General features: G+C 39.4%; 6 protein-coding genes across 6 annotated transcripts in view; 1 reads left to right on the forward strand and 5 right to left on the reverse strand.

The window, feature by feature from the left end:
• nup93 (nucleoporin 93) overlaps positions 1-8,146 on the reverse strand; it is a 28,677-nt gene extending 20,531 nt beyond the window's left edge. Inside the window, exons 1-3 of the mRNA XM_063897633.1 lie at positions 7,968-8,146; positions 6,819-7,001; positions 5,607-5,724 (exon numbers count right to left, since the gene is read on the reverse strand). Coding sequence (XP_063753703.1) covers positions 5,607-5,724; positions 6,819-6,997 — 297 coding nt within the window. The 5' untranslated portion in view covers positions 6,998-7,001; positions 7,968-8,146. The remainder of the gene's footprint in view (positions 1-5,606; positions 5,725-6,818; positions 7,002-7,967) is intronic.
• Positions 8,147-9,441: 1,295 nt separating this feature from the next.
• Positions 9,442-10,724, reverse strand: mt2 (metallothionein 2). The gene is made up of 3 exons (XM_063877347.1): positions 10,477-10,724; positions 10,302-10,367; positions 9,442-9,665 (listed from the first exon to the last, which is right to left on the reverse strand). The coding sequence occupies exons 1-3, from the start codon at positions 10,499-10,501 to the stop codon at positions 9,574-9,576; spliced, it is 183 nt and encodes a 60-aa protein (XP_063733417.1). The 5' UTR covers positions 10,502-10,724; the 3' UTR covers positions 9,442-9,573.
• Positions 10,725-11,940: 1,216 nt separating this feature from the next.
• Positions 11,941-13,047, reverse strand: steep1 (STING1 ER exit protein 1). Its single transcript, XM_063906986.1, has one exon. It carries the CDS (start codon positions 12,872-12,874, stop codon positions 12,197-12,199), a length of 678 nt encoding a protein of 225 aa, XP_063763056.1. The 5' UTR covers positions 12,875-13,047; the 3' UTR covers positions 11,941-12,196.
• Positions 13,048-13,817: 770 nt separating this feature from the next.
• On the reverse strand, positions 13,818-14,937 carry LOC134880215 (metallothionein B). Its single transcript, XM_063906999.1, has 3 exons — positions 14,688-14,937; positions 14,519-14,584; positions 13,818-14,051 (listed from the first exon to the last, which is right to left on the reverse strand). Exons 1-3 carry the CDS (start codon positions 14,710-14,712, stop codon positions 13,960-13,962), a joined length of 183 nt encoding a protein of 60 aa, XP_063763069.1. The 5' UTR covers positions 14,713-14,937; the 3' UTR covers positions 13,818-13,959.
• A 4,944-nt stretch (positions 14,938-19,881) lies between these two features.
• Positions 19,882-24,213, forward strand: LOC134880240 (lathosterol oxidase-like). Its single transcript, XM_063907036.1, has 5 exons — positions 19,882-20,091; positions 20,610-20,742; positions 22,341-22,441; positions 23,100-23,228; positions 23,436-24,213. Exons 1-5 carry the CDS (start codon positions 19,882-19,884, stop codon positions 23,703-23,705), a joined length of 843 nt encoding a protein of 280 aa, XP_063763106.1. The 3' UTR covers positions 23,706-24,213.
• Positions 23,996-25,064, reverse strand: anapc13 (anaphase promoting complex subunit 13). The gene is made up of 2 exons (XM_063907074.1): positions 24,652-25,064; positions 23,996-24,493 (listed from the first exon to the last, which is right to left on the reverse strand). Exons 1-2 carry the CDS (start codon positions 24,748-24,750, stop codon positions 24,368-24,370), a joined length of 225 nt encoding a protein of 74 aa, XP_063763144.1. The 5' UTR covers positions 24,751-25,064; the 3' UTR covers positions 23,996-24,367.
• Positions 25,065-25,718: the final 654 nt, after the last annotated feature.

Raw genomic sequence — 25,718 nt, forward strand, 5'->3', positions numbered from 1 at the left:
GAGGAGAGAGAATTTGCACGGTCGAGGGGAAGCCTTTAAGAAGGTTAATACACGCTTAAACCATGTCAGTAAGGGGTAGGTCAATGTTATCGAGCACTGCATTGATTTAGCATTGCACTTTAATTTCCAGTGACTCAAAGTGTCTGATACAGGGCTGTTTCCCAGAACAAAGGGACAAATATCTGACACCCGGGACTCTATTGTTGCCTCTTTGAAATACAAGCATTTCCTTCAAGATGTCTGGGAACGTTTGGACTATTTCTTTATCAGCATTATAAAATGTAAGATCCAATTGATATCTGACATATAATAATAAACTATGCCTACAATGTAACAAATATTGAAATGTGTAAGAGCCTGTGAGTTAGGAATACCGCAACACTGTCTGTTGTTCCCTTTGGTCCTACAAGTGTGTCAATCCTGTTCTGTGTTGCCGTCCTGTTATATCTCAGCTCCAATTAACCTATCCTCCCTTCAGTGTACTTGGTGACCTCAAGTGACTGCAACATCACTCCCAGCAGGGTGTTAAATGGAGATCTGCGGGAGAGAGGCAGCAGGCTGCAGTGTTGATCAGAACGAAGCTTTCCGTGTGGTTTTGTTATTTCTCACTGAAAGTGTCTCCTGAGGCTGATTAATTTGTTTTGCTCCTTGTCATCGAGCCAAACACACCCAGTGAGATTAGAGTCACAATTAGTCACAATTAGCAATTATAGTCCACTGTTTGTGTATCATGTAATGATCTTAATTAAAACAGTAGTCCCAGAGTGCCAGCAGCCATCTTAATAGATGACTACTCACCTCAGTTTTGGCAAGCTAGTCAGACACAATGAGTGAACAGAAAAGAAGACCCTGATACTTTGTACGGCAAATGATACTATTAATACCACAACGGTGAAAATTGTATATTTCAATGTTGTTGTCATTTGCCAGAGAGAAGTATGTTGACATTTTTGTGGATTTAGTTTGTGGAGGTGTTAAAATGTTTATCATGGTGGTTTTCCTTTTCCTGTAGTGTGTTATATAGGTGCATGGAAATGGTCTGCAAAAGGATAAAATCCCAAAGTCCACACAGGACCCCCCCTAGTGCTCCAACACAGTGTACAGGATAGGATAAGAGGCGAGACATCTCTAAACTGTTGATCAGTCAAAACGGAGCCTGCCAGACTAGACCCTTTTTGAACATTAAAGCATGTAAACATGTCACAGTATATACATATACAGTGGGGCAAAAAAGTATTTAGTCAGCCACCAATTGTGCAAGTTCTCCCATTGAAAAAGATGAGAGAGGCCTGTAATTTTTATCATAGGTATACCTCAACTATGAGAGACAGAATGAGAAAAAAAAATCCAGGAAATCACATGGTAGGATTTTTAATGAATTAATTGGTAAATTCCTCGGTAAAATAAGTATTTGGTCACCTACAAACAAGCAAGATTTCTGGCTCTCACAGACCTGTAACTTCTTCTTTAAGAGGCTCCTCTGTCCTCCACTCGTTACCTGTATTAATGGCACCTTTTTGAACTCGTTATCAGTATAAAAGACACCTGTCCACAACCTCAAACAGTCATACTCCAAACTCCACTATGGCCAAGACCAAAGAGCTGTCAAAGGAGACCAGAGACAAAATTGTAGACCTGCACCAGGCTGGGAAAACTGAATCTGCAATAGGTAAGCAGCTTGGTGTGAAGAAATCAACTGTGGGAGCAATTATTAGAAAATGGAAGACATACAAGACCACTGCTAATCTCCCTCGATCTGGGGCTCCACGCAAGATCTCACCCCGTGGGGTCAAAATGATCACAAGAACGGTGAGCAAAAATCCCAGAACCACACGGGGGGACCTAGTGAATGACCTGCAGAGAGCTGGGACCAAAGTAACAGAGGCTACCATCAGTAACACACTACGCCGCCAGGGACTTAAATCCTGCAGTTCCAGACGTGTCCCCCTGCTTAAGCCAGTACATGTCCAGGCCCGTCTGAAGTTTGCTAGAGGGCATTTGGATGATCCAGAAGAGGATTGGGAGAATGTCATATGGTCAGATGAAACCAAAATAGAACTTTTTGGTAAAAACTCAACTCGTCGTGTTTGGAGGAGAAAGAATGCAGAGTTGCATCCAAAGAACACCATACCTACTGTGAAGCATGGGGGTGGAAACATCATGCTTTGGGGCTGTTTTTCTGCAAAGGGACCAGGACGACTGATCCGTGTAAAGGAAAGAATGAATGGGGCCATGTATCGTGAGATTTTGAGTGAAAACCTCCTTCCATCAGCAAGGGCACTGAAGATGAAGCGTGGCTGGGTCTTTCAGCATGACAATGATCCCAAACACACCGCCAGGGCAACGAAGGAGTGGCTTCGTAAGAAGCATTTCAAGGTCCTGGAGTGGCCTAGCCAGTCTCCAGATCTCAACCCCATAGAAAATCTTTGGAGGGAGTTGAAAGTCCGTGCTGCCCAGCGACAGCCCCAAAACATCACTGCTTTAGAGGAGATCTGCATGGAGGAATGGGCCAAAATACCAGCAACAGTGTGTGAAAACCTTGTGAAGACTTACAGAAAACGTTTGACCTCTGTCATTGCCAACAAAGGGTATATAACAAAGTATTGAGATGAACTTTTGTTATTGACCAAATACTTATTTTCCACAATAATTTGAAAATAAATTCTTTAAAAATCCTACAATGTGATTTTCTGGATTTTTTTTTCTCATTCTGTCTCTCATAGTTGAGGTATACCTATGATAAAAATTACAGGCCTCTCTCATCTTTTTAAATGGGAGAACTTGCACAATTGGTGGCTGACTAAATACTTTTTTGCCCCACTGTATATAACCTGAAAATGTGCATAATAGGGCCTCTTTAAGCATTTAAACTTCTATCAGTATAGTTGGGTCCAGTACACAGAACCGCATTGTCATGATAAAAGGCTTTTATGATCACTAAAGATGTGATGGAGATGTTAGACTCTTTGGGAAAGCCCCATAATGCATTAGTCTTTAACCCTGTTTTTAACATTTAAACCTTGGTAGTTGTTGCTAAGTTCATGTCTGAACGAGCCAATAAGAGGTGTCTTATTTTGTTATATATGGGTAATTTAATTTAAATGAAGTCCAATGCTTGTATTATAACTGACATCATTTTTATTCTCACCGCCTTGGGTTGTACAAATGGAGCTTTGGTTTGACTGTTACACAGGAGAGGAAATATATTACTGAATTCGATATTGTGCATTTATTTTAAACTGAAACATTGTAATGTGCATTCTTGGGAAAAGGGAAAGAACAGAGTGTGCATGTGTGTGTGTGTGTGTGTGTGTGTGTGTGTGTGTGTGTGTGTGTGTGTGTGTGTGTGTGTGTGTGTGTGTGTGTGTGTGTGTGTGTGTGTGTGTGTGTGCGTGCGTGCGTGTGAGTGTGCGTGAGTGTGTGCGTGTGTGTCAAAGTTGCCAGAAGCTAAGTGCTCTTCCAGTCAGTCAAACCCTGCCAGGCTAGAACACATCCGGCTGACCAAGAAGAATTGGAAGATGAGTGAATGTTAGAGAATGAAAGGCAGACAGTGATTGAGCGGGTAAAGACAGATGCAGCTCGGGGAAAAGCAGCAACTTCTCTGATCCAAAGGAAGAGAGAGGTCAAAAGGAGGCAAGTAGATGAAAAGCGTAAAGATGAGGGTACAGATCCTTGTTGTTACCATTTCAGAAAGCCGCTCTTTACTGCACCAAATAAAAATTGCCCTCCTATTACATGTCAAAGTTCTGACCGTTTTTTAAAACCAAAAAGTAATTGCAGATATATTAAGATATAGACATGTTTATTCCTTGTCTAATTGCGATGACATGTAACGTGAAAACAAAAATGACTGCAAGACAAAACTACAGGACTGCATGGCAGAATGTTGTTTAGCATGAACAGTACAGCGTCTGATGACCTTGAAAGCGGTGTAAAGTGAACTTTTGCATCCCCTTTCATCCAGGGATTCTAGCGGCGTTGGGACCGTACAGCTTCAGTAACACTTCCACTCCCTTGTTCACAGTTAAAGCTGCCCACCAGTAAATCATTGTAAACCCTCTTCTTACGCCTAACTAAACATGACAAAGCAAAAACTACATGTTTAGTATAAATTTGTGTATTCTGACAGTGCAGCTGAATTTCTCTGTATGGCAATGTGTACACTAGATTGATACAATCACAGTGTAGCCTTCAGAAACATGCATTATGTGTCATGTACAATATATATGTTTTATATTCGTCCGTCAGCTGACAAAGTGAGCTTTTATTCTTCTTCTTGTTTTATTCGGTGCAATTCAACCACACCGTTCAGTGTGCGGCTTGAACTCTGTCTTACACTTACAACTTAAAAGGTAGGTGTAAAAAAAAGAAAAGAAAGGTTCATCATTCATTAGCGGCACCCTCTTTTCAAATGTACATTTAGTCTTTATTATATTTTTAAAAATATATATTTTATATTGTTTTATTTATTTTAAAGGTTTTAACCTATTTTATTTAACAGTTTTATTAGCGACAGACCTCTTAAGTTGGTCTATTAATCTTTTAACCGCTATTATAATGATTATTGTCATTATGTTCATATTAGTATTATTTTATTGTGTATATATGTTTACTTCATAGGTTTTTATATTTTGTTGTATTAATTCATTTTGTGTTTTGTCTTCCTTTATTTTTCCGAGAGGAATCATTATCTACTTGATTGTTTTCATTATCATATACCTTTTACCTCTTTGTGTCTTAACCTGTGACATCTGATCTGAGGGGAATTTCTTGTGGTTTGTTTGAATTTGTAATATGTGCCATTTTGTCAAGCACTTGGAGTTACACCTGTTGTATGAAAAGTGCTATATATATATATATATATATATATATTTATACTTATACAGCCACAGAAAATTAAGAGACCACTCCAATTTTTCTTAAATCTTTATCTCTACATGTATGGCAGCCATTCCAGTGTGTGTTGAATTCCAAAACAGAAAAAACTTCCCAGTAGTTTATAGAATACAATAACAAAAACTCAAAAGACGTACCTATAAAAAATAAAACAAGAGAAACTGATAATGCTGAAGTGTTCTCTTAATTTTTTCTCAGGTTGTATATATATATAGCTTAATTATTATTATTATTATTATTATTATTATTATTATTATTATAATTATCAGTACATCTATCAATTGCTCAAATAAAGCCTGTTGGTCAAGCCACAGCATATTGCTCCATGGTAACAAGGAACTAACTGAGTTGCCTGTGTGTACGTATTTAATCGGTGACCCCTGAACCTCCGTCCCAGCCAGCCCCTAGTTACACATTCCAACCTGCAGTCATGTTTTCTAGACAAATTTATTTTGCGGTCAGACTTCATTTTATGTAGCTAATTAATGTCACCTTGGCCCCAAACACTTTTTCCCCTGGTTAGCTGGTTAACCAGGGGGAAAAGCAATCTCTCCATTTCATGTCAATGCTTGAGTCCTTAAATCTCTGTTATCATGTCTCAAACGATGTTAATTGGTGAGTCAATCTCTAGGGAAACTCATGTATGTAAGTCTGATAAGACTGCAGAGCTAGCAGACAGTAAGCCTCATGGCCTATAAGCTTTCTCATACCTGTATGTCAGTGTCTTTGACCGGCTCCAGGGGCTCAAAAGTTGTGGCTGCACTTAGACTTTCCAACCTCTGGGAAATGTGGAAGATGTCTAAACCTCTGGAACCAAGGAGGATTGACCTGAGAGTGAGAAAGAGACGTGGTGAGGATTGAATGAATGAAATGGAAAGACTAAACTGAAAGCAATGCTGACTATGAACTGTAGTTCGGCTAGACAACCACTAGAGGGCAGAACAGGCTAAAGATCATGCAAGGTTCAATCCAATTACACAGAGTGAGTTTGGAGGCATTTATAAGGGAACTTAAACTAATAACGAAAGAAAAGTTATTCCTTAAGGGTTGAATATTTGAAAATGATTCAATGAAACTTCATCTATCATATTTCATAAAAGAACAAATGTAATTGTCCCACAGGGGATCAGCGAATATCACTTTATTTAGTGCTGTTGCATTTTACATTCCGGCAACATTAGGGAATGTAATCGTAATGAATACCTTATTAATATACACATGGCTACTTTCAATTCAATATGTTTATATACATAGATAATATGGGGTAATTTTCAGGAAAAGAATGGAAAGGTGTCACAAATATTTGGATTTTCAGGATTTCTTTTAACAAAAAGTATCATAAGAATTAGCTCTAAATATCCACCAGAAAAAAACTAAAACAAATTGAAAACATAGTTATCTACAATTACCAGAATGGGGCACATAAAAGCTGCACGTCAGTATTAATGTAAAAAGACAGACCCTGTTTACCCTACAGAAGCAGATGGTTTGTATTATGATCTGTTAAGGTTATAGATAGAATCGGAGGATGAAACCCTCTTTATTAGTCACATACATGCACACAGCAGAGCACACAGTGATTTTGGTCCTCTGCATTTAACCCATCCTAGTACTAGGAGCAGTGGGCAGCTATTGTGCAGCGCCCGGGGAGCAATGGGGAGGGGGGATTGGAGGTGTCCGGTGCCTTGCTCAAGGGCACCACAGCAGGGCCTAGGAGGTGAACTGGGACCTCTCCAAGTAGCAGTCCACTTTCCATATTTCATGTCTGTTCGGGGACTTGAACCGGCGACCCTACGATTCCCAGTCCAAGCTACTGACTGAGCCACTGCTGGACTGGTTATGTGAGCACTATACAGTGACATAATGGTTTCAAAGAGGTTTTCTGACTGTGAAGCATGTGGTGCTTCAGACATCTAACTTACGCTTTTACATCAGCAGCATCTTGCGAGGTGCGAGTCAGGGTGCGGGATCGAAGCCTCTCGCCTGCCTGCTGGATCTCCTGGAGGTTCCTCTCAACATGCGGCAGCTCTGACACAGCTTCTGTCTCGGCTGCTAGCTGCTCTGCCTGCTGCAGCAGTTCCCCGAAACCCTCTGCATCCATACTTCTAGACAGAGGAAAAGAGTGTGTGAGTACAATACAAAGACACCAAATTTGGATTACTGCTGTGAGAATCAGTCTACAGAACAGGGTGAGTCCTGTAACTAGTTGGACAGTGATGCTGCTTTTCTTTATGGTTCAAAGTCTGTGCAATAGTAGATTTGATTACAAATGAAGTAACTATGAGGTTAAATTGGCAAATCCAAGCTTCAATCTGAGGACTGAATTGATTGAAGTGCACAATGGATGACCATTTTTTTATGGAAAAAACAACAAAACGTAGTCACATTTTACAGCTCAAGTACCCCAAACACTCAGGAGATCTAAGTGACAGGTTCATCTGCCCTAACTCCAACAGGTCTGTCTTCTCTTACATTTCACCTTTTGAGACATAGTCTTTAATAATACATATAAACCAGTTTGTTTTGTGTGTGCTTTATACTTCATGCTTTTGAGTTGAAGGTTTGTGATAAAGGTCAAGTTATCACTGTATGTTTAACAACTTTATATTGTCTGGTCAGTCTTTAGTTTGCCCACAACCATATACAATCAAATCAAAATCATCAGAGCTAAAGCCAAAGCAAATTTCAGACAAATCGAGAGTAAACTATCTGTAATCTAGAAATACAAGGTCTATACCTCCCTTGACAGCTGACATAAACAGGATGACAACTACAGCGCGGGCATGGGCTGCCGTGCTTGTCACATTACTTTAGCACAATGCTAACACCTTTGCTAACTAGTTTAGATAATTGATAAATAACGAAGTTACAAATATAATAACATACTCTTGTTGAGAAAACGTATTTTTCCCGGCTTCATTTTTAATCATGCGACATTAATTAGCTTTATTTCAACAAGAATGGCGCACTATAGATAGCTAGCAGGCTACATTGCTAACGGTCTCTCACATGCTCACAGCTGTGAGAAGTTGAAAAGAAAATATTTAATTAGAGTCACATCAACTTCATACCTGTTGTCTGGGAGTGACGTAAGTATGTTCCAGTCTGTATTCCTCGAGTGAATGTATTTAGAGTTTAACTCTTATTCAATGTTGGTAAGCAGTAGCACAACATGCATGAAAGTATATTATTTGCCCCGGCACTTCTGGAGTCGATGCTGATTGGACGATACCCGGTCCGAGGCGGAAGTCGCTCTTGCTCGCCTTCTTCAGGATGTGATGCATCAATCCGCGCTGCTCTACCTGCTGGATGGGAGAACAATCAGTGCAAGGGCTGACTGTTAACATATCCAACAGAAATAATACCCTGAATTCAAACGCCAGTGCAGGAAAAGTACTTTTCAAATTTCTGTGGTTTCATTTTCAAGACTCTTGATTCCATTTGGTATTACAAACTGTGATATCAAAGTTCAAATAGCAAAATAAGTTGACAGGTTTTCAGGTTTTGGAAATGCTTCTTGTAAAATAATAAGCCTAGTACAATCTTTAGTTGGAAAGATGACAATAGTCTACTAATGCTTCCGATTTAAAAAAGATATTCTAACTTTAATGATTACAGCTTTACGAAAAAGCACATGACCAATATTTATGCTCAACCAAAATCCTCCATCCTCTGGGCCTTCAGCACAATGTGGAAGTCCAATTTGTTTTTACAAGAGAATCTTAGTTATTCAATTTTATTACCCTTTTAAAAATCGCAATTTATATTTCAAACTGTATTGTTAAAAATATTACTGTTCTTTATATGTCCAACCTTTCACAACCACCACAAAATGGTTTACCATGTAATTGTTCAGGGCCAGCATGTGACGCAACACAGCAATACACCTTTCAGGTCAATGGGTCATGGGAAATAAAAAGTTCATAGAGTGCAACCTAAACCACCCAGCTTGTTAACAAGAGCAAGTATGTCAATTAGTAGACTGACTTTATGCCTGTTTAGTCTGCTTTCCAACCGAGACACATTGAAGTATTACAAGTCTTTGTCACTTTTTTATGAGAACCCATCCCTCTTGTGTTCTTTGTAGTGTACCATACAATTTGTGTCCACACATCTCTGCAAGTTGAATTGATTTTCAGTCACTGAAACAAGAGTCCATGTGCAGCGCTCAGGTGGTCAATTTCAAATAAATCAAATGTTTACAGGTCACACATTACATATTAAAATAATGCAATAGCCCTGTTGACTACTTCTTGTAGTTTTTTGCTTTTGAATAAGTTAGCTGCTTTAGCTAATTACATTGCCTTAGTGAGAAACAAAACTTTGCAGGTACCATGATTCTAAAGCAATGTGTTTGATCATGGAGCTTCCTACCATGTGAATGAATTTTCAGGATTAAAACACAAACTTCGTGTGCTGCCGCCGTGTCAGAGTGACATTGGGCTAATGACTGCAGCAGTACATCTGAAGCAACTCAGCTCATTTTACTGAGACTTGGAACCTAAACACTAGTTTGATGTCTTTAAGCGAAACAATGACAGCAGATTGTCAAGGAAATTCATTTATTTCAACATTAAACAAGTCAAAAATTCAGTATTCTTTAGACATTTGCAAACGTCAAATTGTAGTTCACAAAGGCGCCATCCCAAGAGCAGAAGAGGGCTGAGGTCAGGCTCTTCACTGACAGCAGCTTGTGTCACAAGTCTTCCCTTTGCACACGCAGCCAGAGGCGCATTTTGGGCAGCCGGTTGGGCAACATGAGCAGCAGCCTGCAATAAGGAAAATGTGTTAGTGACAGAACAGCAGTAAAGTAATCTTTAGTCCAGGGAACAAACTACAGAAAGCTGCCACCTAAAGCCAGGACATCCACCTATTCCCAAATCGCCCTGGGAAAATGCACTAGAAAAATGGTCCAGTGAAACTGAAAGTGGGTATATTGACTGTTCAAGCAGATACTATATTTGGTACAGCCTGTCCCTTCCATACTTAGTTTGTAGGCAAATACAGAACAGCAGTCAATTTAAAATGAATACACCATTTACATACATAATTTGCGTTTAGGCAGATCTGAAGAAATTGAGTATTAACACCTTTAGATTGCAGCTCATTATACCAATAGGAGCCACCTGGGCAGCTGCCCACAGCAATTAAAAAGGGGATACCAGATACAAACTAGAAAGCCCCGCAAAAAGCAAGTGATGCAATGTAAATAAACTATAAGAAAATAAAAATAAATAATCACGGACATGCTGTTGGCCTATAGAGAGCTGATACCACAATATGCAATCGTGGAAAGAGGGTGAAGTAAAGACATATTGCAGCCAACAGTCACTCTGAGAATGTGAATACCAATAATATTTCAATAAATTACTCCCGTGATGTAATCGCAAAGGTCTTGGACTTACTCTTCTTGCAGCTGGTGCAGGAACAGTTTGTGCAAGTGCAGGATCCTCCGCAGTTGCAGGATCCACCTGGAAATCAGAGTAAAGCTAAATCAGCTTCATGTCGTCCAGTAAGCAGAGAAGATAGTATTGTTACAATCGCTACAAATGTCCAGGGGTAACCGTAAACGACACTTACTCTTACAGCAGTCGCAAGGGTCCATGTTCTCAGGTGATGACTCTGGTCCTCGTGCGCAGGTGCTGTGTCTCTGGTCTCAGATGAGAGCGTGTTGTGAGCTCTGGAAGATGGGCGGTGCTTTTAAAGCGTTTTGGGAACAACAGGGACGAGTGCAAACTGCGCCTGTCACGCGGCACGCAGTAGATGATTACAAAGACGTTTGTGCACACGACTTCATGATGAGAAAAAACAGAGCGGGAGGAATCTCTTTGCTCCCGAGACGAAGACGAGTTGGCGTTTTGTCTGAACTTTACATAAGACCCCCCCCCCCCCCCAACCCCCACCTCTGGGAACACAATACCCGGAATAATTAATGTGTTTACGCACGGAGAAAAACATCAGCAGTGGCTTTATGGCAGAAGGTAGAACACGGGTTACAAAAGTTCACCACGAGTCTATTTCATTTTCAGAGAGTCCATGGGGAACCTAACAACATCCGTGTCTCCCATTAGAGTATAATTTCCTAACGTGTGCGATAAACGGAGCCCCTTCTTTCGGAACAAAATAGCCTATTTTAAAATGGAAAATAAATATGTGGTTTGCGCACATCTCTTAATATCCATGACAGTCATGCGTACAGTGTGCACACGAAATCGCAAAATTAAAGGTCAATATATGCGGATGACTGCCTAGCCAGGATGCCATATGCTGTCAACATTGCATGTGTAACCATGACATTTAGTTTAAAGTTGCGTTCTTTGCCAATAAAAAAGCCATCTGAACTACATCCCTAAATACATTTACATCAAACAGGGTCAATCTTGATCCAGTCCACAAAACACATTGTTCTCATAATTTGTTTTTTTGTCCCACATTACGGGTCTGAACTGCCCACTGTCCTACATTTCACCAATAATGATACAGTATGTGACACAAAAAACTTAGTGTGGGATGTACTGTATGACCATATATAGTATACTTTGATTTCAATAAGAAATTGCTCAAAAGAAAGAAGGTAATATTCGTTTCGTAATTTTATAGTGTGCAACTTTACGATTTTTTTGAAAAAATATTCTGTAGAGGTTAATGTATCGAAGAATCAGAATTGTGTATCATCACCCCTTAATATATTGATTTTAAAATCAATAAAGACAACATTTTATGATCATTGGGGATACAAATAATAGATTTAGCTGCTTCCAGCCAGTGTCTGCAATAACATTAACTTTTCCCACATTCCATTGTGTATATTAAATCTCTGGTAAGTTAACATAATGTCTTGGCATAATGTCTCAGGGATCATTCATCTATCTTTCAGTCATATTTAAGATGTTTAAGAAGTGTGCACCATCACACATACTCCAGTCTTCTACACACACTATTTGACTGACTCGAGACCATTGCCCTTGAGCTCATGATTTCCAACAGTTTAAGACTTAATCTGGCCCCGGACACCAAGGTGTAAAAATGCACGCAGACAAGTGCTTGAAAAAAATACCAAAAAGTTTAATCAGGTCTTTTAATTATTGTACAAAATAACATTTCAAACAAAATAAAAATGACTACAACCTCAACCTCTTAAGAAACATACAAAAAGTCCTTTAAGATATTTCAGAATATTGTCCTTTTTATGTCTATATATCCAGTACAGGCTGACATAATACTGTCTTGTACTGTACATAACTCATTGTGGAAGAGGATCTCCAGAGGATAATTTTGTGTCAGTGTCATTGAGCCTCCTCTACTTGAACTGGTTATCAATGAGGGTGCCCTTCATCTTCGCCTTCTTGGCCTCCAGTTCAGCCAGCTCCTGCAGCCTTTTCTTGCTCATGCCCTTCCTCTCCAGCTGCTTCTCTATCACTTTGGCGTTTTGAGCGTAAGAGTCCGCCACCTCCCTGGCCTCGATCTCCTCCTCCTCTTCGTCGATGGTGGAGACAGTGACGGAGCTGAACTTGCCCATGTCTTTGGTCCTCTTGGTCATCATCACACGGACTTTCTTGGGAGCCTCTGGCTGCTTCTGGCTGTAGACACTGGTGTTACCGAAGCCCTGCCCGAACTTCACCACGGCTCCGTCCACGATAAAGGTGGCCGGGTTGTTCTTCGCCTGGTGCTGGTAGAAAAGCAATAGACCGCACTTGCCACACTTCCTGCGGTACTGCCTCTCAATGCCCTCGGCTCTCTTCAGGTACGCGTTTTCGTCCTGTTCGACGTTGCAGAACTTGTGGGCATGTTTGGCCGCATCGATCACCCTGGCTCGGTCCCGGGGCCTCATGGGCAGCTTCTCCAGCTGGCAGTCCAGCACCAGCACCATCTGCCCGCACAGGCAGTAGTAGACATGGAGAGGCTTTTCTCCGTCGTCGTACTCCTCTCGGTCTCTGGTGTCCGAACACACTACACTCCTCGACACGACCTTCGGCATCTTTACAAACTAAAATGTGTTAGAAAGCTAGAAGTGTGTAGTTGAATGTTGATGTTAAAACGCCATCACGACAAAAACACTGGTTGAAATGTTGCGTTAACACGGATATGAATAAATATTTCCGGTGTCCGTCACTGTTACTGTTCCTACTGGAAACTAGGGTCAACTTTTTGTTCCGCATCATTTATGTCCTGCGGAGCCCTGGTTAAATACATCCACCTGGTTGCAGTCATGTGAACATTTTTAAAATACATTCAATCCATGTATGTCACACTCGGGACCCCATTTGGTAGTCCAAGTTATATATGATGCGTTAAAATTGGAATACAAGTTTACCATCCACTGAGCTGATAGTACTAGTTTCAGCTTCTGAGTTTAAGCTCGAAATATAAAATGTATATTTGTAAATACCTACAATTTAAGAGTTAGAACGATTGCTAGTGTTGCCATCCTTTGACTTAAATCAAAGTTCAACATTGTCAAATAATTTTTGCTCTAGCAAATGTCTCCATAGCCTCTGAACTGGACATAACATGCACACACGTGACACTTAACATTGTACTTAATATTCCATTGCACATTTCTAGTTCTAATTATTTGTTATGTTTCTTTTTGTATTTTGCTGCTGCAATGAAAACAATGCCCAGTTTGGGATAAAGTATTTCTGATGTCACTGCTTTATTTTGCAATTAAACAGGAGTTTCAGGGAGTTAATTTGTTTTGCTTGACTTAACCGCTTTTGAAGAAACAGTTCTTCTAAATGCTAAAAATCAGGGTTGAACACTGCCAACTTAAAACCAAACTTCATCTTTGTATTCTGCCTCCATGTGAGGGTGACCTTGGTCAGATGACACTGCAGCAGCACATCTAAAGCTCAACACTTCAGCTCATTTCACAGAAGCCTGAAACCCCACACACAGGTTTGCTAAACCAAGACACCACATTATCAAGTAAATGCTTTTATTTCAACATTGAAAACAAGTACAAAAAAATTATTCTCTTTAGACATTTGAAACAGCAAATTTTGTCAAGGTAATTCATAAGGGCTCCATCCCAAATGCAGAAGAGGGCTGAGGTCAGGCTCTTCACTGACAACAGCTTGTGTCACAAGTCTTCCCTTTGCACACGCAGCCAGAGGCGCATTTGGTGCAGCCAGATGGGCAACATGGGCAGCAGCCTGCAAAAAGAAAGAAAACATGTTGGTCACCTTTATCCCATTAAGATACCAAATACTTAATGTGCCTTGTAGGATCTAAGATACAGCCTTTTAATGTCACAGTTTAACGTTATGCACATGGAATTTCAGTTTACTCAAAATGTTTAGAAACTGTAGTTTCATGTGGTCAAACCATGTGTAGTATGATAAGAAAACAACTTTGAGCTAAATACAATAACCAACATTTGGTCAACTTTGATTAGCAGCTCATTACCCCTGGGCAGTTTCCTACACAAAGTAAAAATGTGACTACCAGCTAAAAAAGATCAATTCAGTAGTAACTATAATCATGAAGGAAACATATGTATGGAATTGATTCTGTAAAAAAGAAAGACACGTTGCAGCCAATAGGCACTGTGTGACAATCGTAGGCAAATATACAAATCAATTACTGTTACGTAATCGATGTATGGATGTCTTGGACTTACTCTTCTTGCAGCTGGTGCAGGAACAGTTTGTGCAAGTGCAGGATCCTCCGCATTTGCAGGATCCACCTGGAAACAAAAAAAAGCCAGATCAGCTTCACATCGTCCAGTAGGCAAACAAAAACGTTGTCGTTTCAGCTGCTATACAAGTTAACACCGTAAAAACACTTACTCTTAGAGCAGTCGCAAGGGTCCATGTTCTCAGGTGATTTCTCTGGTCCTCGTGTGCAGGTGCTGTGTCTCTGGTTTCAGATGAGAGCGTGTTGTGAGTTCTGGAAGATGGGCGGTGGTTTTAAAGCCTTCTGGGAACAACAGGGCCGAGTGCAAACTGCGTCTGTCACGCTGCAAGCAGGCACGTAGTAGATGATTACAAAGACGTTTGTGCACACGACTTCATGATGAGACGTTCAGAGCGGGAGGAATCCCTGCTCCCGAGGCGAGGACAAGTTGGTGTTTTGTCTGAACCTTACAAATGACCCCCTTCCTGGAAACACTAAACCCAGGAATAATTAATGTGTTTACGCGGAAAAAAACATGCATTGATTTAAGGGCAGCATCACATAGGTTACAATAGTTCACCAATAGTAGAAAACATTTCCTCTTCAGAGACTCTTTGGGACACTACTAACTAATGTGTTTCCCATTACAGTACTATCATTTCCTTACATGTGTATGGTCAGGAGTGAATAATTGAGCCCCGTATTTGGGGGATTATATAAATGTAGAGACATTATTGCGATAGGCTATGCACACTGTGTATCTATGAATCATGCGCTAGGCTTGCACACGGATTTACGAGTAATGATTACTCAAGATGTGTTCATGGGTGCAAAAAAAATATTTCAGATACATTCGTTTCCATCGAAGTTAAATCAATTTCATTGTTAGGACACAGTTCATTTCGAAAAAGAGATAAGCTACCATCATATGCAGCCTGAATGCCAACGCAAAATAGTCAATCAGCCTTCCCACGTGTTGTTTTTAAATGTATTTATCATCAATACATCGTTTTTTAAATATGACTTATGTTTAGTTTTTGAAAGGGTACATTGTTTGTCTCTTTATGCATCCTACACAAATTTATTACAGGCTATTTTTCCACGAAACATTGTAATACCATTTTAGGCTACTATGTATGTGCTTTCATACGTCTAGTAGCCCATACAAGTTGAAGTAATCATACTGATTTACATGTTTTTGTTCATATTTTAAACGTATTATAATTCCCTTCTTTTATTCTGAAGGTCTGTTGTATTTCCGGAGACCATACCTAACAAATAAAATAAAAATAGCAATTACAAATGTATACATAGCATATGAGTTTACAATGTAACAACTTTCAACTGTTAATTGACCATGTGATGTATGGCTCCCGCAATTGTATAATTACTATAGGTCTAGTTATCTCGACAGTAAAAATGGCGAAGTCATGGTGACGTTTAACAATTCAAGATACACATTGCAGACGTGTAATTTCGGTCAGGTTTTTTCCTTCACCAAAAGGAATGTTCTGTAACGTGCCTCTGTGTTTTAGGGTCCGTGTCTTTATGCACACGGTACAAACAAACTGCCCAACGCAACCCCTCCAACTGCTCTGCACCCGGCTGCTTCAACAATCAGCATTCGTGAATCGTGAGCAAACCAAGCCATTGTAATATGCTGCCTTTACGTACGATGTGCTGTAGGATACATCTAATTCACGAATGCACATGACATGCAAGTGTTGGCTTGATACTGCGGAGGCTACAGCTTACGGAAGGTTTCACTTCACCAAGCAGTAGCACACTTATTTATGTTTGAATATGTTTGTTTGACACGTTTAGCTAGTGCACATTCAACAGGTGATGTTCTTCTAACTTCACTGTACTAGGATGTAGGATTTTGGGGTGGGAGCATGAAGGCAGCATTGTCCTTTTTTTTTTTGCACTCGCCACTTTCGGGCTTGGTGTTTTTCCACATGGTTATTGCCAAACATGTCAGCGCGTAATGACAATAGACCGTTTATGGTGACTAATGGGAAGTGACCGAAAACGAAAAAAATATTTAGAGCTGACTGAACCATTTTACTATAAGTAGCAAAAGTAAAAGTACATACTATGCAAATTGGCCCATTTCAGAATAACATATATTATATGTTTTAATTATAATTATTGAAGCATTAAAATGTTATCAAAGCTGGTAAAGGTGCAGCTAGTTTTAATTCCTTTGTATGCTGCAGTAGCTTGTGAATTCACTCCAGGTGTTACCAAAAGTTACCAAAGGTGCAAAATAAAAGTAGTGGAGTAAAAGTATACGATTTACCTCTGATTTGTTATGGAGTAAAAATACAAAGTAGCATAAAATGGAAATACTCAAGTAAAGTACACAACCCTGCTACTAAACCTCTGCTAAAACCATAACAACTTTCAATTTCAGAAATAGCTGGAATTCAAAATGTTTTGCAACAATGAATATTGAGACACAAAAGCCTCCATGGAGTGTCATCAGCCTTTGGAACATTGCACAAGTCAAAATGGATGTTACGATGATTGTTTTCAGTTTAAATTCACAATCTCACACAACCAGCTATTTTTTTAACCAACATAATTTTGTGACTGTAAGTACAAGTGAAAACATTAATGAACATCAGCGAGTTTTGAATCCTTATATATTCCATTAATATAAGGATTGGGTTCTGGCTTGTTTAAGATAAGATAACATGTACCTTTATTAATCCCCGTGGGGAAATTCAGTGGTTAAAGCAGCAACAGAATTAGAATGAAAAACAGGACAGTGTGGTTCACACGATAATAAATCAAAAATAAAATGATGTACAGGTAAGTATCTGTTAAGAAAAAGTAGCAGTGCAGAAAAAATAGAGAAAAGACAACTTTAAGAAACTTATCATGTGTCATTCATCTTTTGTCTATAAATCCTATGTCCCTGATTGGAGAGCGAACTGCACACTGCACAGAGAGGTGCTGTCTTTTTTTAAAGAGAACTCTAGAGGGAGACATATACACATTAAAATACTTGTGGGACAGTTTTGAAACTCTTGGTTCTTAGTTTAGACATCAGATATTTGAGCCGTTGGTATTTCAGGTGCACATATACAATAATCTACATTGTACCTTGTATTGTAACATCTGCAGAAAAACATATATGCAACAGCAAGGCTATGAATGGAATCAATAACTTTAAAAATATGACATCACACATTGTTCCAATTTACTGTATCAATTAGAAATGAATGAATGTTAAAGTGTAGGATGCCAAAAACATGTGCAAGCAAGGCTTGCATTACAATGTGTAGTTTGCATGAAAACATTCACCATGTTCAGATTTTCTCTGCAAGCAACCAGATCCCATCGTCCAATTTCCCTTTTGCTCTGACAGTATACATATTTATGTTCTAAAGGTCAGAAGTTGTGACATCCTCATCAAGTCAACTCTAATGAAGTTTTGCCGTGTGCATGTGTGTTGAATGGTGAACGTGGTGTATGCAAATGGCAGAGTTCAGGGGGAATCTGATCCTTAGCTACCTTAGTTGACCCTAAACTACATGCTTTGAAAAGAATGACATGCAAGCTATTTTATTTTGCATTAATCAGACCCAGGTGGATTCGCTCTAATGCCTTAAAGTCAGAGGATTTCACTTTTTTAATTTGATCTATTATGACCTTATTAAGCACATTCAATGTCTTGTAATCACAATTTACTATTCATAATATTGAATGAAGGAAATAATGAAAAAGTATTAATTTTAGAAAGATTATGTCCCTCAAACTCCAAAAAGGTCTGATCTGACTGGAAGAAATGCTGCTGTCACTGAGCTTCTTGTTATTTGCTGAGCATGCTGGGATCTTGTTCCACAGACGGCATGTGTCTCCCTGGATCACCCCTAAGCCTCCTGACGCAATAAAATGAAGCAAAGAAGACCAGCTTGTAGAAAAAAAAAGTTTTTCTTGGAATGCATGTTCAATCTATATCAGGCAGTGGTTCATACGCCACTAAACAATTTACTTCACTTGCTTTCGGGTCACAAATTATATGCTGTGTAAGGAAAGAGGACTCGCCCATTTCACAGGAAGCCGCACACACTTTTTGGCGTCCTAAAGCAGGTCAGTTCAGCAGCAATTATCTGAAAGGGATTCTTTAAAAGGCCTGGCATGATACTCTTTGAAAGCACTAAACAGATTTCGAGAATTTCTTTGTGCGACCACGGAGATAAACACTGAAATAGTTTGAGTTTATTTAATCTAAAAACGTGAACATTAGTGAATGAGTTAGTACAGTATGATACATTTTGTATTGAGCTTAATAGAACACAACATGATCATCATCAAACTTCCAAAGCTGATGTATTGCATTAAGACAAATTATTTTTATATGATACACTTTAAGTAATGGTTTTGTTTGTATGGAAATGAGACATGATCTAATGCTAATTTGGATTTGTTTAAGGGTGTGTACAGACACAAATAGAAACAGGCATTCAGATAATCATCCTAATGTGAATTTTGGTTGTTTTCTTTCTACTTGTCTGACAGAAGACATGTTATAGGAGCCAAATAGCCAAATAGCTCAGAAGCGCAAAATTGAATATTGCATGAACAAAAAAAAGCTGAAATATTTTTAGAGTTACATCACTTGAGCATCTTTGCTTAGAGAGATATCCTGTATTGGGTTACTTGGCAGTAGTTTGGGACAGAGCAAGCAGATTCCTCACTCTGATATTTACAGCTTCTCTTTCTAAGCATTGTATGGTAGCCTAATCCTAGAACAGAGGTGTGAGTGCATCATTGTTGAACAGTCTGATTGGGTGTGAGGATAGTTCAATAATCATTTTAAACAGAGCACATCATGCAGCTTCTGATAAGCGCAGGAACAAGCAGTGTGAAAAGGTGATATCATCATTTCAAAAAAGTAGCTGAGTAAACAAACACTAATTCTAAAAAGAGTTGAATTAATAAAGGGATTAAAAGATGGTTATAAGCTTTTACTGCATGAGTATAGTGGCTTACATTAGGGAAATAGCCATACATTTATGATGGTTTAATTTAACTGTCTTTACTATTCCTGTGTTTTTTACCTTCCTGTGTAGCTGTTTCCTACCATGTTAAATGTGTACAAACATAATGTACATGTGTTTACCAGGTTAGCCTCAATAGAGCAGCTAGAAAATAATGTATGAATATTAACCTCTGGCATCTAAAGCGTGCAACGTATCCACAGTGTGTTTAAATTGCAAAGCATTTCTATTTTATCTTTTAAATACATATTTGTATCCAGTAACTTCCCCTCATAGTGTGTTAAGTTCTCTTTCCCCACACATATTTAGTCAGCCGAGTCATGGTTTACATGTCGCTCTCTTCACAGACTGTACCATGGATCATGTGCTGAACATTGCTGATGGTTACATCTTCACTCCGTATGTTTACCCGACCTCATGGTCCGAGGACGGGGCCCTGCGTCAGATACTCAGCCTGTGGGTGGTGACCAACCTTGGAGCGGTGCTACTCTATCTGGGCTGTGGTGCTCTTAACTTCTACTATGTGTTTGACCATAGACTCATGATGCATCCACTGTTTCTCAAGGTGGGTTATTTGTTTAACCCTTTGGACCTTAAACATTTGCTGTGATTTTTCGCTATTTAGGAAACCAAATCGATGTGTCAAAAATGGCTTTGCAATTAACTCTAATATAAATATTTCTTTGCCACTTCACTTAATATAAAACAAAACCCCACATTTTTGTTATTTTCAATTGACTAAATTTAGGAGGAATTTAGGTCAAAGTTATGAATATTGACCAATCCTAGACTCTAAGATTGGTCAATATTTAACAACATTGATTTTGATCAAGCACACAATACAGCACCAATGATCAAATTGGATACCAGGACAATTACACCTGGGCAATCATCAAATTTCAGGATCAAGCATTGAAGTTTTGATAGAGTTCAATGGTGATAGTATGATGTTTTAATGGTAAAACAGTTAAAAGTTATACATTAATTTTATTATTAGGCCTGGATTTGTTATTTCAGACCAGGTGAGTATCCCAAAGCAGACTTAACCCACACCCTAACTTTGTCTATCTGATCTAACAACAGAACCAGGTAAAGCAAGAGATCGAACTATCAGTCATTTCTATCTTCTGGATGAGCTTTCCCACAGTGGTCCTTTTCTTCTGGGAGGTCCAGGGAAACAGCAAACTTTATGACAACATCAGTGAATCTTCTCTGGGTAAGACAACCATTACTTCAAATATTAAAAACCAGGCTCCAGGGTTTAACTTAAAGTGAAATTAAAGGTTAGCTAATCATAGTTACAGTGGGGCAAAAAAATATTTAGTCAGCCACCAATTGTGCAAGTTCTGCCATTTAAAAAAATGAGAGAGGCCTGTATTTTTATCATAGGTATACCTCAACTATGAGAGACAGAATGAGAAAAAAAAATCCAGAAAATCCCATTGTCTGATTTTTAAATAATTTATTTTCGAATTATTGTTGAAAATAAGTATTTAATCAATAACAAAAGTTAATCTCAATACTTTGTTATATACCCTTTGTTGGCAATGACAGAGGTCAAACGTTTTCTGTAAGTCTTCACATACTGTTGCTGGTATTCTCCAGGACCTTGAAATGCTTCTTACGAATCCTTTGTTGCCCTGGCGGTGTGTTTGGGATCATGGTCATGCTGAAAGACCCAGCCACGCTTCATCTTCAGTGCCCTTGCTGATGGAAGGAGGTTTTCACTCAAAATCTCACGATACATGGCCCCATTCATTCTTTCCTTTACACGGATCAGTCGTCCTGGTCCCTTTGCAGAAAAACAGCCCCAAAGCATGATGTTTCCACCCCCATGCTTCACAGTAGGTATGGTGTTCTTTGGATGCAACTCTGCATTCTTTCTCCTCCAAACACGACGAGTTGAGTTTTTACCAAAAAATTCTATTTTGGTTTCATCTGACCATATGACATTCTCCCAATCCTCTTCTGGATCATCCAAATGCCCTCTAGCAAACTTCAGACGGGCCTGGACATGTACTGGCTTAAGCAGGGGGATACGTCTGGAACTGCAGGATTTAAGTCCCTGGCGGCGTAGTGTGTTACTGATGGTAGCCTCTGTTACTTTGGTCCCAGCTCTCTGCAGGTCATTCACTAGGTCCCCCCGTGTGGTTCTGGGATTTTTGCTCACCGTTCTTGTGATCATTTTGACCCCACGGGGTGAGATCTTGCGTGGAGCCCCAGATCGAGGGAGATTAGCAGTGGTCTTGTATGTCTTCCATTTTCTAATAATTGCTCCCACAGTTGATTTCTTCACACCAAGCTGCTTACCTATTGCAGATTCAGTTTTCCCAGCCTGGTGCAGGTCTACAATTGTGTCTCTGGTCTCCTTTGACAGCTCTTTGGTCTTGGCCATAGTGGAGTTTGGAGTATGACTGTTTGACGTTGTGGACAGGTGTCTTTTATACTGATAACGAGTTCAATAAGGTGCCATTAATACAGGTAACGAGTGGAGGACAGAGGAGCCTCTTAAAGAAGAAGTTACAGGTCTGTGAGAGCCAGAAATCTTGCTTGTTTGTAGGTGACCAAATACTTATTTTACCGAGGAATTTACCAATGAATTCATTAAAAATCCTACAATGTGATTTCCTGGATTTTTTTTCTCATTTTGTCTCTCATAGTACAGGCCTCTCTCATCTTTTTAAATGGAGAACTTGCACAATTGGTGGCTGACTAAATACTTTTTTGCCCCGCTGTACCAATGAAATATGACTTGCTTGTTGGAATAGGTAATACAAAATGATCCCTAATGAGACGTATTGGTTTGTTTCTCAGGCTGGCCCGGGGTGTTCCTGAGCATTGCTGGTTTCTTGTTCTTTACTGACATGTGCATCTACTGGATACATCGCTTCATGCACCATAAGAGCATTTACAAGGTGAGCCTAAGCTAGTTAATGTCTGGTTCATAGCAACTCTGAACTATATAGTTTAATAATGTGTAATGTAATATAAACAATAATCTAATGACTGCATATGAAACAGGTCAGTTGTTGTGATGAACCCACTGAGAATGAACCTCGTTGCAGTGTCCCCCAGCTCTACAAAACATTTAAGCTCCTTTCAGCTTGTTTTGTTTTTTTAAACCAACAACCTCAATGTTTTAGTTCAGGATCACAGCTCTGGTCATTCTGTTTACCCCAGGGAGCTGCTGTTTTCAGTGAAAAGCTTTGATAAGCTCACCTTTTAGACTACTTTAACACTACTACTACTACAAACAACAGAAAGCTAGCTAGTCAAAACAGTGGAGCATTTATCTGCTAAAGAGACACGTCCTCATTCAGGATAGTTATTATATTAGTGTATTACAATAATTGATGCATTAATGTTTTCAGTCTTTAAAGTTGCAACTGGTAACAGAAGAGCTTTTTATTATTTCTAACCTACTGCCGGGTAGCCTGTGTATATCACTATGCCTTTTCCATCCAGAATTACCATACTTTCTAATTTCACCACTTTACGTTCCATGTTTGCATGCTATGTGTTTGTTCTGACTAAAACATTCCTGTTATTCACACTGTGTTTATCCCCCCTCAGCATTTACATAAGCAGCACCATATATTTAAGATTCCTACGCCTTTTGCCAGCCATGCCTTCCACTGGCTGGATGGGTTCCTGCAGAGCCTACCCTATCACGTCTACCCGTTCATCTTCCCCCTTCACAAGGTGCTGATCAAATTAGGACTACAAGCTTAACTGCATATTTCACCATGATGTTTGTTACATTTGCTGGAAATGCAGCATATGAAAAAAAGCAAAGTCCAAAAAGTACATTATTGACTGATATGTAAATTGGGTAAAATGTATATTTTACCAGTGTTTTGCCTTAACTGTAAAATGTTTTAAGTGACATTTGGGATTTTTAAATTACAGGCAGTCTATCTGTCACTCTTTGTCTTTGTCAACATCTGGACCATTTCTATACACGATGGAGACTACCGCATCCCCGGCCCCCTGATATGTCTGATCAACGGCGCTGCTCACCACGTAGACCATCATCTATTCTTCAACTACAACTATGGACAGTACTTCACCCTCTGGGATCGTATCGGGGGCTCCTACAGACACCCCTCAGCCCTGCTGGGGAAGGGGCCACACGACCACATCCGCAGGCTCATGGCAGAGGCTGCACACACACAGTGAAGGTCCAGATCCAGTCTGGATATTTGTTTTTCACTTTAAACCTCTCAGGGACTTTCATACAGTGATGTTTCAGAAAGAGACAACTGCATTAGATGCAAAACCAGCCACCAGCAACTTAAAATAAGTTATTAAGTAAGTTGTTAAATGTTGAATACAAAAAATATTGGGGAATTATGTTTTTGTCAAAGATAATGGTTACATGGCAGTTGGCTGGAAATAACCCTATAATGCAGTCAATTAAAAAACAGCAAAGGTAAGGCATACCAACTTCATGAAATCAGGCCAATGTTTCTTTGTAATAGGATTGATGGAGGTTTTTTCTTTTACTATGCAAATACAGTATCTGTGTGTTTACCACCACTGTCCTCACATTTCAGATTCCACAGCAAATATCAACAAACTTATCAGATGACAGAGGCAGGGCAATTGTCTGTGACCCTTTTCCATTTATGTTGTTACAAATTGGTTTATTTATTTATGAATAATTGATTACAAACCCAATATATACAATGCAAAATACATTTTGCTTCATCTCTGCTTCGCTTGAACATGTTGTAAATACTTCAGTAAAAATGCAAAAAGATGGTGAATTACATGTGTCTGAATCCAGTGTCCACCTGCATTTATGTTTATGTACCGCAGACTGATTCCACATTAGACTTTCAGCTGCCAGTGCTCGGTGTGTTTTCGTGCAGGCTCTGCAGGGCGAGGTCTGTCCACTTCATCTCTTGCTCTTTCACAGACTCTGTGGAGCCTCCATTGTCCTGCTCAGCCTCAGGCAATTCACTCTGACAGAACAGGGGAGACAGGATACCATGAATAACAAGAGCAGTTCACCCTATAGTTAATCAACACTAATAGTGTCAAGACGAATTCGGAATAGTTAAGGGTAAACAAACTATATACGATGCTGCTGCTAATGCTAACATGAATGTGATTGTAATACCAGAGGGATGGTGACGTCTTCATACGGCAGCCTGTCTTCCCTCCAGGCATCATCAGTGAGATCCAGGACTCTCCCATCTCGTTGGATTTCACTGTCCATCTTCCAAGCAGGGGCCTGGTCAAGCTCTCAGACTGTCTCCTCTGACAGAGTTAGTTAGCTTCAAGCTAACTGCAACACTATCCACACTGTTATGGAAGGTGCAAATACCTGGTTTACTGCTACTAGTTAGCCTCCCAAACAAAAATAAATCGTCAGAACGTGGTAAAGCAACCTCTTCGAAAAATATGTGGTTTCAGTTTCTAGTTTTCAGCAGGTTTTTATTTATTTTAACGGTTTCACCAAAGCATACCAAAAGTAGTGCGGTAATTATACGTAAACATTCGGCGCTTGGTTATGATGTCACTAATGATGCCTTCAAGAAGTGGAGAAAATTGGAAACTACTGTATTAGTTAGACTAGAATCATTCTACACATTTTTTGTGCTGTGTCTTTTCAGTTAGTCCATTACAAATACTGTTACCAAGAACAACAACAATGATGTTTAATGACGCTTTTAGACGAGTTTTAACCAGTGTACATATTAAGATTCATCAGAAATAAAATGCCTTCTTTTCCCAACGAATACCAACTGCAACCACACGTATTGTTTTGCAGTCCCCATGGTAACCACATCTCTCTTCTTTGAGCTGTGCTACGGCCTCAGGCTAACACATTCAGACCCAAATCCTCGTCTCGGTTTACTGCGATCGAAGGTAACTTTATTTAATTGATAATTGAAAGGGAAATGAAGCATTTCATTTGGGGAATAGATCTGTTGTTAATAGTAGGCTACTACATGCAACACATAGCTTGGAATTAAGGGTATTTTAGCATCTTGTCATGGAGATATACCTACAGCGTTCCTGTGACCAAGTTATCTTTTAAAGTATATGGGCCTATTTTATTTCTTTCTTCTCGGTCAGTTTTAAAGACTCAACAAATCATTTTATAACTTTACAAATGTAGGTTATTTCAAACGAAATGAGAGAGCACCTGTCTCAGTTTTAGACATTCATCCAACATTTTGC

Source organism: Eleginops maclovinus, chromosome 2 (assembly GCF_036324505.1).
Source record: "Eleginops maclovinus isolate JMC-PN-2008 ecotype Puerto Natales chromosome 2, JC_Emac_rtc_rv5, whole genome shotgun sequence".
NCBI lineage: Eukaryota > Metazoa > Chordata > Actinopteri > Perciformes > Eleginopidae > Eleginops > Eleginops maclovinus.

Excerpts from the sequence above, each read along its gene's own strand:
- anapc13 (XM_063907074.1), bottom strand. The coding sequence starts at position 24,750 with ATGGACAGTGAAATCCAACGAGATGGGAGAGTCCTGGATCTCACTGAT. Across the intron at positions 24,494-24,651 it reads AAGACGTCACCATCCCTCTG|AGTGAATTGCCTGAGGCTGA; the intron begins GTATTACAATCA and ends CTGTTCTGTCAG.
- steep1 (XM_063906986.1), bottom strand. The coding sequence starts at position 12,874 with ATGCCGAAGGTCGTGTCGAGGAGTGTAGTGTGTTCGGACACCAGAGAC.
- LOC134880240 (XM_063907036.1), top strand. The coding sequence starts at position 19,882 with ATGGATCATGTGCTGAACATTGCTGATGGTTACATCTTCACTCCGTAT. Across the intron at positions 20,092-20,609 it reads TGCATCCACTGTTTCTCAAG|AACCAGGTAAAGCAAGAGAT; the intron begins GTGGGTTATTTG and ends ATCTAACAACAG. Across the intron at positions 23,229-23,435 it reads TCATCTTCCCCCTTCACAAG|GCAGTCTATCTGTCACTCTT; the intron begins GTGCTGATCAAA and ends TTTAAATTACAG.
- LOC134880215 (XM_063906999.1), bottom strand. The coding sequence starts at position 14,712 with ATGGACCCTTGCGACTGCTCTAAGA. Across the intron at positions 14,585-14,687 it reads CCCTTGCGACTGCTCTAAGA|GTGGATCCTGCAAATGCGGA; the intron begins GTAAGTGTTTTT and ends TTTTGTTTCCAG. Across the intron at positions 14,052-14,518 it reads CTGCACCAGCTGCAAGAAGA|GCTGCTGCCCATGTTGCCCA; the intron begins GTAAGTCCAAGA and ends TTCTTTTTGCAG.
- mt2 (XM_063877347.1), bottom strand. The coding sequence starts at position 10,501 with ATGGACCCTTGCGACTGCTGTAAGA. Across the intron at positions 10,368-10,476 it reads CCCTTGCGACTGCTGTAAGA|GTGGATCCTGCAACTGCGGA; the intron begins GTAAGTGTCGTT and ends TCTGATTTCCAG. Across the intron at positions 9,666-10,301 it reads CTGCACCAGCTGCAAGAAGA|GCTGCTGCTCATGTTGCCCA; the intron begins GTAAGTCCAAGA and ends TCCTTATTGCAG.